General features: G+C 33.5%; 1 protein-coding gene across 2 annotated transcripts in view; it reads right to left on the bottom strand.

The window, feature by feature from the left end:
• The window catches only part of LOC120330298 (uncharacterized), a 31,563-nt gene extending 26,439 nt beyond the window's left edge, over positions 1-5,124 (bottom strand). Inside the window, exons 1-4 of one of the 2 annotated variants that reach the window (XM_039397184.2) lie at positions 4,853-5,124; positions 3,593-3,705; positions 3,128-3,312; positions 2,086-2,194 (exon numbers count right to left, since the gene is read on the bottom strand). In XM_039397184.2, the coding sequence (XP_039253118.2) occupies positions 2,086-2,194; positions 3,128-3,312; positions 3,593-3,705; positions 4,853-4,940 (495 nt within the window). In that variant the 5' untranslated portion in view covers positions 4,941-5,124. The remainder of the gene's footprint in view (positions 1-2,085; positions 2,195-3,127; positions 3,313-3,592; positions 3,706-4,852) is intronic. The other variant, XM_039397187.2, reaches the window with a different exon arrangement.
• Positions 5,125-14,384: the final 9,260 nt, after the last annotated feature.

Below are 14,384 nucleotides of genomic sequence, written 5' to 3'. Positions count from 1 at the left end.
ACTGATAAAATTTAGATGTGTATGTATAAACTGCTCAGTATTCAAGAATTTTTCATTAGAATTTATTTTGGTTTTAAACAGTGTTAACTAGTTTTTTTCTCAACCTGTTAGCAGTGGGGTAACATGGGTTTACATGATATTTGAAAGTCAGCAAAATGGGGTGACTGGGCAGATAATTGAAAACACTGTTCTGAATGAATTCATTCAGAAAAAAAATCACTATTATATATAACAAAATATACTTGGAAAATTGTCAAAAATCATGATATTTCATATCCCCCAAAACAAATTAAATTTCACTCTCAATAGCACTCTTGTTGAGTATTGGAACGCAATTTCAAATATTCGATGAATAAAACTTCTATAGGCTATTTGTCACATAAATTTAAATTCAATTGCATGGAATTTATGAAATGAAATAATATGAGGAAGATTGAATAAAAATTACACAAAGTACTAAATTCAAAGCTTTGATGTGGTTTTAATTTCAGCTATTCTAGATTTGTAAAATACCAATAAAGAACTTGAGATATTTGAATTACGAAAACGACTTTTATTCATATCTTAAGCATATATTCAATTTCAAATTTTCAATTTACAAAATGATCATTTTATTTGTGTCATGTACGTTGTTTTGACTTTTCACACACTTGACGAATAGCAATTTAGAGAACGACAATCAGATACCTAAGACAAGTTCATTGCCTCGGGCAAATTACAGTGAAAGGAAATTGTAATTATTGTACACATTCCAAAACCAGCCTCCTGCCAATTAATAATAGAGCGCAGCATGAAGGATTATTAACTTGCAACTGAAACTATATGGTATATGTGATACATTAACACCAAATTGCTTTTAAACTAAAAGACTTGTTTTATTTCGAGTTTCGATTACAAATTTGTGCCCGCTGGTATTTGTACAAACTTCAATATAAAATAGATAGGTAATGTTATTTATTTACCTACCCTTTGGAAATTTGGACAATATCAAATAATTGGCAGTTTCATTTCGGTAAACTTTTCATTTCTTCTGTAATACTAAGATTCGTGTTAAGATATTCACAAATTGCTACATGGAGTTGTGTATAATATGTTGATTTAGAGACTAGAGAATCATGCAAAACGGCACAAAATTTTTTGAAAATCTCCATATTTCAATAATAAATAAAAGTTATCTTTTCTATACTGCATTAAATTAAGACTAAGCCTTGACCTTTCTGCCACACAGCTTGAAAATAAAATATTTCATAAAAACAATCCAAATTAAATGCAAATAACATTCAATGTATGACACAATGCATGAAATTGATAAATTACAAATATATATTAAACCACAGTTATCTGCAATTGTGAATAATAATAGGACAATATTGGAATAAAAATATCCTAGAACTGTATTTTGATGATTGTCTGTAAAAAATCCATGCGTATCTATAATAATAGGCTATGAATGATATCGATTTCTAACAGTTTTGACAATTATTTTAAATCTGTTATACAAACACACCATAAAATTTCATTTACACATATTCAAAATTTTTTGCTTAGAATTAGAAAATAAAGAATATTAAAAAAAGAAAAGTCAGGATAATTTATGGGATTACTAATATAAATTGAATAAAGGATATTATTAGCCATCAAAATCCCAATATATGACTAACCTACAACTGAAATATTTGACATAAATACAGTGTAATTCAAGGTCAATTTACTGTTTTTTGGATTTCAGAATGTTGATTTTTAAAAAAAGGAAAAATTCAAACCAAATAAAAAGTGGATCTCGAGTAAGAAATCCATATTTAAGAAATGAAGATACACAAGGCAGGAAATGAAAAGGAAATTGTTGAGACTCGATTATTTCCACTTTGATTTCCTTGTGACAAGATATTTATTTAGCTTGATAAGACTCGGAAAAAGATATAAACAAAATAAAAGTGATAGCTTTTTAGCATATAAATACTCTATATTAAAAAAATTTGCATTCAACCAATGGCATCTTGTGATAACAGTCATCATAGAATAGCCATCAACTATTATTAATACCAAACCTCACTTGATCAATTATTTAAAATTACCAATGCCTACCTTAAACAAAGATTCCAGTATGCTGACATTTATTCTGATAATATCAATATCTTCTTTTTGTTTTGTATATTTTGTTAAAATTTCAAGAGCATTCTTTGAAATGTAGTGCCTGAAACATAATGAATAATAAGCTATATTGACATTGCTTTAACACTGATTGGAGATAGGAAAAGCATTTCAGTACAGAACATGAATATCAGCCATACAATTTTTCAAATTTCAAAAGAGGGTTAATATTGTTGAACTAAATAACAGCAACACAATCTGGTAACTTTCTCACCACACCTAAATAAAATCAAACTGAGAATATTAAAATTTTGACACCTATTTTATTAAGTGTTAGGTAGATCAGATATTTACACATTATAAGTCTTTGAAAATCGGACAAAATAAATTTTACAACGAGTAATCATAGGCAGCTACAGAAAATTTCATAAGTGGGCTGTTGATTGTTTAAAATGTATGTCAGAACATTAACACTTACGCAGATCACACGCAAAGCAATTTTTGACTACTAAACCTAACATATCAATTTTTAAGACGTTTTCATCTTTTGATTAAAAAAAATAGAAAACAAATTCTGAATATCTTTTTAGTTCTGTGAATTTCATAAGAAGATATACCGCTAAATTGAATTCAAGTGAAAATTTAAATTTAATACAATAGAATTTGAAAGAATATTCACTGAAATTACCGTTTTTGATTGTCATTCTCACAGAGTTTATTTATTCATAATTTTTAATCAAAGTAGATTGTCATTCTCACAGAGTTTATTTATTCATAATTTTTAATCAAAGTAGGCGCAATCATGATTTTTGTTCGGAAATATTTTTCAAAAATTTCAGATTTCAAAAAATCTAAAACACACTTGCACCTTATTAAGTAACCTTCAAAAATATAGAAATAGTATTTGCTACATTTCACACAAACAAATGTTGAAATTGCAATTACGTTTCCTACACGAAATTCAAATATTTCGAAATGCAGACAATAAAACGATTTTTTATAAAAATTTTTGTGGAAATTTTATTTTGCAGTCTACCTGTTATCAGTCGTTAAAATCTGGCTCAACAATCGAGCACATTCTCTTTGTAAAGTGGGAGTTGCAGCTTCTAATTGTAAACTATTTACAAGAAATGAAACAATTTTTTCTCTTCTTAAAGTATCGCCTATCTCATAGGCAAGATCACGGCCAATAACTGGCAACTGCCATGCTGCTTCCACTACCTAAGAAAAATAGGTTATATAAATTTAAGTTAGGCGAATAGCAAATTGCAGATGTAAATGCACAAAAAATACAGTTTGAAAATACTTCTTGTGCACTTGGTTTGTTGTTAAATATAAAACAAATCAAGTCAAAGTGATTTCACAACCAACTTCATATTAGACACTATTGACATTCAGACACTGTTCTTCGCAAAAAAATCTTCAGCAAATAAGAAACCTCAATAGCAGTTTTCATTATATGAATAATAGTCAAGTACATGAATATAAAAAACTAGCAAACCTCATGTATTTCCTTTATATATTTTGCTCTGGCATTATCATCTGTTGTTCGATCAAAATGTGAGATGGCTTTCGAAAGAACGGATCTCAACTTTACATCAGGTGGTTTTTGACCTAAACAAATTTTATCAAAAATCATTATTAATCATGAGTATCTATTTTACGAAGAGAATGAGAGATCATTCCAATATCTTTTATTAACAGGCATAATATTATGCATAGATGAACAAATGTGATAATTTTTATTATGAAAATGGCATTCAGAATTCTGTAAATTAAACCCTAAATGAAACAGCGAGTTCAAATTCGAATAATTCTATTAATTACATTCTGAAATATTAAAAAATCAGTAAAACCTTTATTATCTTTTCATGTTTATTGTAGTAACGGAGTATAACAATTTTTCTACACCATCCTAGATTTGGGCTATACTTTAAAGATTTTAAAAATGATGAATAAGCTATTATTTTCGATCATTTCAGATTGTAATCCTTCTGCAGCCTAACATCAAAGGCAAGATCATGTAAAAACATAAAAATCAATAATATTATTCCCACGCATTTAAAAGATTAGTGAATAAGTGATAATGAAAATAAATTTAAGACAGAGAGGTCAGTTGGGGTCAGATGAGTTTAGAAGATAAAGTCATTGAAATCAGAAGGAATTAGAAAATATAAAAAAAAATTCGAATCATGTGACAGAAAAGGCAGAGACAATAAAAATGATTGGTAAAAATTTTGTTATCATTCAAATTAAATTATTCCTTAGATTAATGAGACATAAAAGAGGATGTTAATAGATTTTAAAAATATGAACGTTCAATAAAAATTATATTTTCATGGGTACAGAGGGGGGGATCAAAAAATAAACTATCAAAGATATTTGTTAATAATTATTAAAGAAACAATTTTTGTGATAATATTTTTTCCTTCGGTAATCAGATTCTTTTTTTATGAGGAATCTAATCGTGACGTTTTATTATAGCACTCCCTTTCAGCTAATTGTGCAATGCCAGTTCGCCGATACGAAGGCTGTCTCTCGATGGAGGAGTATGCATTCACTGTTATAATTAATGCCTTTTAATGAGGGGCTATTCTTGGAATTTTTCAACTGTGACATACTGAAGTAGCACGCACAGTTACAGCATTTGAAGCATCCAAAGATCTTTAATGACTAGAGCAATATAGCCTATTCAAACTATCAAAATTGTTTCATGAAACAATGAAATTAGTTGATGACAATATAAAACATTTTCTCTTACTTTTCATGCTGAATGATCTGCTTGGTTTTCTGTTGAGAATATCACTTGATGACGTGTAATCATAATCACGAGACCTTTTATCAGACATGATTCAATTGTGAGCTTTGTGTAATACGTAGATGGGAGTCAAAATCTTTTCTAAATCCAACTACCTATTTGGTTGAAGTCGCACCAGCGTTTCCAACCTTAAGAGATCATCTTGACTTTCTATTAAGTTTTTCAAAATTCTTGATACAGACAGTAAATTTTAAAAACGGCATAAGCCTATCTGTTAAGCTGCTAGAAGAACATCAGTATTCAGGTATCAGTGTATGAGACAATTCAGTCAAAATCAGAAGGCAAACATCAGTACCGCCACCGGTAACAATACTGCAATAAGTTCTGAAGTTCTAAGTTATGAATACCGGTACAACATGCAGACATATTGACATGAACCAACACAACAGTCATGCAGTCCAATAGCAATAGTAATATCAGAATATTGGGCTTGGGTTAAAATAAACCTTAAAATTATTCCTGCACTCATTTAGGCTTATTTAAGATTTGGTCTAAACAGACACAACATACCGGTATTTGGGTAGAGATATTTACCATACAGCCATGGCTGAAGCTGAGAAACCAGCACCATTACCTATTCCTGTATTCACTTTCAACTCTTAAACGTACACAACCTAAACTCCTGATTCACGGTCCCCGGATTTGCTCTTGAATTCGAAATAATACAGTGATAAAAGACAAACAAATGGCAATGCGAAGGGCTTACCTGAAAAATGGCTATCATGCAGCTCTCGGGCGCCGCATATTGAATAAAAGATAAATGACTTACATCGTTTCATTCAACAAAAACATCAAATCAAATAAAACAAGAGAGCTATGCTCAAATATATGGACACGTAGCGCCACCCAGTGGCAATAATTTTGATGACGTCATAGCGAGAAAAAAAGTAATACCTTTCTGGAAAAAATTTTATCTTTAACCACTGAAAATATCAAAGCAATTGGTCCAGTATTCGAAGAGAAAAGCGATTTTTTAAAAATGGAGACGGAGACAAATAACAATAACAATAACAACAAAATTTTGAAACGATCGTTATGGCCACTAAACGTGTCCAAAAAAATAATAAAAAATCTAGTTATTCTATCTGACTGAGCGGTCGCAGAAAATGCAATTGCTACGTCATTGGTAACTTATTTCTGATTGGTTATGGTTAGGGCAACGACTAGGTTAGGGTAATAAACAAAGAAATCAATGCTCGGGAGAAATCCAAATGTTTTGTCCGTAGGTAGCTAAGCAATAGGCTATTGTTGCAAACTAAATATTGTATTTTGTATGATTTTAATAACATACATTACAATAGACATAAAAAAGCTAAAACGCCACACGGGAATTCTGAGGCTAAACTTGTTTCAAAAAAAGCCCAAAATGTCCCATTTTGCGTTAAAAAAATAATATTGCGATTCTGATTTTGGATCAGCGGTGGCACGGCGGTGTGGCTCATTATGCTACGCGTTAGGAATACGCTCGCCACCGCACCTCTGATTACTATGCGTGGGTACGCAGGTTCGAATCCCATATGGCAAGGCTGCCCAACCCGCGGGCCGCATGCTGCCCGCCGAAGTGTTTCTTGCGGCACGTCCTATAAAGTTTGTAAGCAGACTTTTTAAACTTTTACATACATTCTACTATACATAAGTAGCTTTCGTGATTTTGATGTAATTATTCCTGCCATCTATCTATGTTCAAATGCCGGTTTTTAATACTACGTATGTGTCAAGTCTTGCACCCTAGTGGAGAACAACGTCCTGTTTTTTTTTTTATTTCTTGCAAAACTGTGCACTCTGTTCGACGAACTATAAAGATATTGTGCGATCATTGGAGACAAACGCTGAGCGCAAATATAGGAATGAACTTGGAGCCTAAGTTTGCAAATTAATTTCATTCTGATTGCTTTCTTTCGTGTCGGCTTTGATCGTCTTTATCGCCAACGTAAAATAAAAGTCAACAATATCTTGGGTACTGGTTCCCGGACTCGTTGTCTTTTTATGTTTGTACTTTCGTTCATGTTATGTTCGCGTTGAAAAAAATTGTGGAAATGTCCTCACTGTGTATTCGTCAACAATTCTGATGAAATTGACGTAATGGCATTGCTACTAATTAGTCACAAATCAGTATATCTATATCGACTATTCGTTCAGAAATCTTCGTTATGTTACTTCATTAAATACTTGCATTAGTGTTTCAGATTCTACGAAACGTTCGACTAAAACTTGATATTGCCGCGACATTGACGCACATTATGCTAATTTAAACATTAAAGCAGTATCGTAAGATTCGTTGCTACTGAAAATGAATGATGGAAAACATTATAACGCAAATATAACACTCAACTTTGACGTGATGTTTGTGTATATTGCGTGGTCGCCGAAAACCCGCAAGTGTGTTGACACACACTAATATTCAACCATTTATCAATAAAAAGTACGTCAGCTAACTTTAGCTTAGTCTTACCCAGCTTTTTGAGGCCGTTTTCTGATTAAATCAAAGCTCTCCCAGCGACAAGACAGACATCTTATTGACGTTATCAATTATTTTATAAGGCTACTTAAATTTCAGTTCCAATAAGTGCGACCTATAACTACAAACATGGCATCGAATGGTTGGAAAATTAGAAAAATTAAAAGACGAGATGATGACCTCGAGAAGAACGAATTAGATCTCTGCAATAAGACACGAAGAAATTTCGCGAGAAAGCAAACTCCTGTCGCCAAAACTGAAAAGACGAAAAAGTAACAAAATGTTTGTCGAAAAACCTGTAGTTGCAGATATAAAGCGAGGAGTTAACGTCAATTTAAGACGGAATAAAAAGAAAAAATTCGTCAAAGGCAAATGTCTCTTTTCTAACTGTCTTTGGTTAAGTTCGGTGGTGGTCTAGTTAGATTCTACTCAAAATAATTGTTTGTTGTGAAAATTAAATGTCCTTCAAACTAAACAATATTATTTTCACGATGACTAACCCCGAATAATAGTAATGTTTTCAAATGAAACTTCACAGCACCTATGGAATCGTTTGTAATATTTTTATTACTTGACAAATAACAACCTCCGAAAATATTTCATCTAAAGATTTAGTTGAAAAATACCACTGAGAAATAAATTCCTTTAAAAGAAGTTGAAATCTTAATCAGTGCTGGGTTCAAAAATTTAAAATTGGGTTTTCTCTCGTATCGCCCCACCATCAACAGGTTCTACGGAACGCCAAATATAATCGTAATCGTTAACTACGGTGTTGCATTTGTTTAACGTCTATAACAAGAACGCGTTCATTCCAATAACGAGTTCGCACGAACCCGCTGAATCGTACCACGAATCTTAATTGCAATTATATTTTCGGGTTTTTTCAAGATATATTGCTTCGAAGTCCTACTTTACAATACTAGGTTTCAAAATCACAACTGAAAGAACAATATTTTAGATATTTCAATATGCTTTGTATGAATGAAAAAAAAACGTGAGGCTCATAAAATCAAATAAAAACAACGATACCACGCAGCAAGTTTTTAATATTATGACGGTATACAATTGGCACGGATATAATTTAAAGGAAAACTCAGTCACGAAGGAGAAAAATTTTGTTTCCTTCCCGAAGCTAATTTTATTTTAACCATATTATATATATTTACTCATTTCTTCGGACTAAATCTCATAACGATCTCATGACTCATAACGATGTCAATAACGTTCGGGATAAAAGCTGTCAATGTTCCTGTATCTCAAGTTTAGTAACGTTCCATGTCAGACATCTTTGTATGTAAAATATATTGTTGACATATTATTAAAAGTTGTATATTTATATATGGGTCGTAAATACAATTCCTCGCATAATTTGATGAAAGATATTACAAGGTCTGATTCAGATTATAATCAAAGGGGTGAAGAGCTCTTTTTAAGCCAAATATAACAATGATTGGAAATTAGAGCATTACTTGAACTATTCACTTGATTGCCGCTGTATGGAGTATCGTTACAACATTTGCGCTGGCGCTCCTAGTACTGTTATTAAGCTTCATGACCGATATCAAGAGTTGCAAATATGACCGGTCTCAAACTTGTTTCGGGATGCGTCATTTTCCCCACCATTGAAGTAGCGAGGCACATTGGCTTAAAACTTCGATGGTTAACAGCAGCAGCAGTAAAGGCAACTTTTTAAAATAAATCCATTTCTTCAATTTGTTTATGATTCTTGCAGCAGGGGTTCGCAAACTTTTGATGTTACGGAGCCCTTGAAGAGGTTGGTTATTCTTCACGGAGCCCCACAAATAAATTTGGAAAATAATGCAGACAAACACCACATTGTTATTTACTGATTAATATTCCTGAGTAAGTTAAAATTACTTTGGGCTAATGACAATACATACTTTAAGTAATTTAAATGCTCAAACTTTTTTATCTAAATATCGCAGATAAAGTATATATATTGGGGCTGTAAATTTGAAAATTGACAAACACATTAATGAACTCGGGGTCAAACCCTCTCCCTTTTGATATTTTTGGAAGACTGAAGAAGTTGCTCATAACATGCGCGATTGCATTTTGTCAAAATCGCCGATTGTTTCCGTCAGCGTGGATTATTTTTTAGACAGTAAACATCTTTATGTGGATGTTTGTTCTCACTTAATCACAAATTTTCCTTGCTTGTATTGTTCCCCGAGGACGACGATAATTACTTTTTTGTTCTCGTGTGGAATTGTGAGTTCAGTATGGAAAACGAGTTAGTTAGTATATTATAATCATCGGCGACGAGATGCTAAAAATAGTTAATAAAGAGGTGAATGGCAACCAAAATTTCTTGATTGAAAAGCGGTATTATAAATATTAAAACCAAAACGGAAGATAATATGATAAGTTTTGTTTTAACGGACTCTTTTTCAGATATTTTAAATCACAAACTTTGATGTTATGTTAGGTTATCTATGAAGTTATATCATGTGAGTTACCTAAATCGATTCAATTGTGCGCTCGATGTACCTTTTTATCCATTCTGAAACTACCGATAAAGCCAAATGCGACTTTTTTCAGTCGCGATGCGATGCAATATAAGTTTATTAAACAATTTGTTATTGCGAACAAAATACATTTCGTCACGCTAATAACCGAATTGCGTAAGTCATTTTTAGCAGTTTTGAGCAAAACGTAAAAAACTTCCTAATGATATTGCTATGCCATTGAGAATCAATAATTTGCCATAGTTCAATTTTTCGATCGTAGACGGATTCAAGTTAATTTGTATGACGCAGTCAAGTGACGTCATAATGGCGCACTGTGACTTAGGCAGAAATGTGTCTATGACCAGGGGACATACGCAATTTTGCAACTTGACTATATGTACCAGTCCTGAAAACAAAACAATCCAAAAAAGAATGTAATTCCTAGTACATACGATGTCTAATCCCCAAAATAGCTAATCTGTTTTAATTACATTATTTTTTATGTTTAAAAATATATATTTCAAAAAAACACGCTCTTCACATCCACCGAAATAAGACTAAAGTTAAATATAAAGAATAAAACAGCAATGTACCCTTATATAAAAGCCAACCAAGGTGAATTGGATTCAGACAGTGAATATCACAAGTGCACGCCTTCCTATACTGTAGTTTAAACTGAAATTTATAAGCGCTAAGCTAGAATCTGAGATGCAAAAACTCGAAAATCCTTCGCCGAGGTTATTTTGCTTTTGTGACGTCATAATAGTCCTGCGTTAACAATGATAATTCATTATGACGAAACAATTAAACAAATTTGCGTATCATACAAAATCTCTATTTTTATGGGTTTCGGAATTCTTAAAATAAAATCTGAGTTAACAGACAGGTGCGCAGCATTACATAAATACCTATTTTATGAAAAACTCAAAACCGCTAAAAATGACTTACGCAATTCGGTTATTAGCGTGACGATTTGTTGTTTCTCATTTGATGTCCGCGGATTGGCGTGGTAATTCTGGTTTGTAATGATTTTATATTGTTGTAAGTCAACGCATCCGCAGGTTCCATTGAACACAATGAAGCCAATAAACAAGGCATTTGAACATGCAGGCATCGGTCAAGGATTGCGCAATTGTAAATTGTACTCATTGATCTTTAAACACCGTTGAGATAACAACTCAAATTTGATGAATCTCCAGATCGCAAAAATATGATTCCAATCTATTTATAGTTGGCAGTTTGGCACTTATTTATGTTATTTTAGAATAGTAATAGTATTCCTCATTTCATTAATCGTAATCTCGACTCAAAGACAAGTAACGATAAACACAATTAAATTATTATGACAAGACAGTTTAAATGCTCGCATCGGCCATGGATGGAAACTCGTTATCAACTGACAAAGTTTTTTTTAACGAGTGGCCTAATCGCGAATAATAGTGCCTGGTAATTTCCAATTCCAATTTTGTACTCTCCCCTCTTCCTTTTAAAAATCCTGACCTCGCTTCTGCTTATAGATCATGTCATACTTAAATCACCGCCTCGTTGCCATATTACGACCCTGCTGGTGTCAAATTTTATTAATGGTGTATTCGCTTCTTTGAACAGTTACAGAATAGTCGAATCCGTATTTTGACAAGTGATAGAGTAGCTCGCGGAGCCCCTAGGTTCGTCTCACGGAGCCCTGGGGCTAGTCCAGCGGATAAGAGGTAAAATCATGCACTTTTGGAAGCAAGCATGAAACTTGCCACACATGTAAAGTAGCATCCCCTGATCAATTTTGGATATGGTGCCATCCGAGAAAATACCTCGTTGCCATGGAAACGAGGCATCATCCATATTGCTATTTAAGTGGAACGAACATTACTTTATAAAAGGATATTTTCAAGACAAGTGAACCGATGTGTATATAAGAAGTGAAAAATATGATCAGAAGTGCATTTTGACAATTTCCCTTGATAACTGAATACCTGGTTACCATGTAAACGAGGTATCATTATCGACCAAACGCGATTATTTGTCGCACAACCTGTATTTTCTGTTATTGTCATGAATCACAAATTAATTAAGCTACATTCACTTTCAAAATGTAATTCCTTTTGTGCTCAATCAACTGACATCGCCAATTGTATACTTTTAAACTCATAGCCACGTAAAGCTGGTGAAAATATAAAATTTATACCTCATAGCTGACGTATTATTGTTATCTTGGAGCTATCATATCGTCATCATATATTTTAATAAAGATAAATTCATTCTTTTAACTCTGGTATTAGTATCTCAGTCAGATAAAAACGGAAAACCTGCATTACATTTCAGCTCAAACTCGGCTGGACTCGTTGATTATTCTAATCTATATCTAACGTCGCCTTATGTAAGTGCTACAAAACGAAATAAATAAAAAACGATTGAAATAATTATGTTTTTCAAAAATATATTCTACAAAGACTTCCCAATAACTAGTGAGGGCACTTTTACTATTTAGATATATACTCCTGCACTTTTGGATGCAAGCATGAAACTTGGCACACATGTACAGTAGCATCCCCGATCAATTTTGCAATGTCAGTCGTTATTTCCGCAATCCCCATCACAGAAACATAGTGGTGTACATGCTAAATCAGCACGGAAACATTTGCAGCGAGCAGCACAACCTTTCTTGCAGCCACAATGAATCAGCTCTGTGCAAATTTTTTCTGCTTCGGGGATAGTCATCCATCTTGGTAAAAATTTTGTCTCCTACTCTTCCCATCGCCATATCTGTGCATCAGGTAAATTTTGTGAAACCTCTGTTGCTTTGCTCCAAATAAACACACCTAGGAAGATTGCTCTACGTATGTGTTGTAGCAGAGAATTTGATGTAGGGGGGATGTTCTCTGTCATGTTCCCTTTCTTTGTAAACAGACGATGTCGTAGCTCATCAACCTGAAGGGAAATACAATAATTATTTGGGAGGAAAGCTTCTGCTTCTGAAGTTTGTTTAATATCCAAAGAGTCTAAATTATTTTTTGGCTTACCTAGCTGGCACATGTCAATAGATAGACGTCGAAATGTTGCCGATTCTAGTATTCAATTAGGATTCAACCGTATTTCAACATCTATCCAACATCTGGGTAATTGCTAAGTTCAACTGTACATACTTTTGACAACATACTTGTCCGATCGTAGAGCAGAACAATGAATCTTTCAATCATTTGAATGCATTGTGCAGACACTTCGCTTGTCCCCTCTAGCTTGTCCTCATACATTGTACATACCTTTGACAACATACTTGTCCAATCGTAGAGCAGAACGATGAATCTTTCAATCATTTGAATGCATTGTGCAGGCACTTCGCTTGTCCTCTCTAGCTTCAGTAGGCTTAACAGGGTCTTGGTCAGGTCTGGAAGATTTTCCCACGTTGTTCAAGCCCTCTCATTGCCATAACAATCTTCCAAGGTGTGTTTATTTGAAGCAAAGCAACAGAGGTTTCACAAATTTACCTGATGCACCGAGATGGGGATGGGAAAAAGTAGGAGACAAATATTTACCAAGATGGATGACTATCCCCGAAGCAGCAAAAATTTGCACAGAGCTGATTCATTGTGGCTGAAAGAAAGGTTGTGCTGCTCGCTGCAAATGTTTCCGTGCTGATTTAGCATGTACACCACTATGTTTCTGTGATGGGGATTGCGAAAATAACGACTGACATTGAAAAATTGATCGGGAGATGCTACTGTACATGTGTGCCAAGTTTCATGCTTGTATCCAAAAGTGCAGGAGTATATATCTAAATAGTAAAATTGCCCCCACTAGTTATTGGGGAGTCTTTGTGGAATATATCTTTGGAAAATATAATTATTTCAATCGTTTTTCTTTTTATTTCTTTTACGTGACTGAGAAGGCTGAAAAGTCACAATCAGTCAAAAATATAAGTCGCTCACTGAGTGTAATCCCTTCCAAACTATTTTAGAGCCATGAAATGTTTTGTCATAGCTGGCGTTGCCAACTGCCCTTTAATTCAGCGTATAGTCCAAAAATTGAGCTTATCTTATCTGCAACTTAATGAAGTTGCAAAGGACGCAGTTCGTACGTAATCTTTGGCATCGCTTTTACTATAAAACGTAGAAGAAAAATACTCTATACGGATCAGCATCATATTGTAACAAGACTCACGGCATGGCCAATTATTAAAGGCATAAAAGGGCCTGTTAAAATTTAGAAGACTGTTATTCCCAACAAAAAATCATCAGTAGCCCAATTAGTAAAACATTTTTAAACTGCCAATTAAGGTTATTGTTTAATATTTGAGATTCCAGCCTACATATACGAATGCTGTCAATCATGTTTTTGTCGACGTACGATCATTGGCATACACGACCAGTATAACCCATGGAAGTTGGTCGCATGATAGTAAAGTTCAGTGTGGCGATCGGGTCGTGAATAAAGCGCCGTTAGGTCAGGTACCGAATAGTATGGCACCGTAGGTCAAAGATAGGTAAGTTGTGGCAGATAGGGCAGTGGGTCCGAGGATAGGTAGGTTGAGGGAGATAGGACAGTAGGTCGA

This window comes from Styela clava, chromosome 12 (assembly GCF_964204865.1).
Source record: "Styela clava chromosome 12, kaStyClav1.hap1.2, whole genome shotgun sequence".
NCBI lineage: Eukaryota > Metazoa > Chordata > Ascidiacea > Stolidobranchia > Styelidae > Styela > Styela clava.
This window is presented reverse-complemented; position numbering and strand designations above follow the sequence as displayed.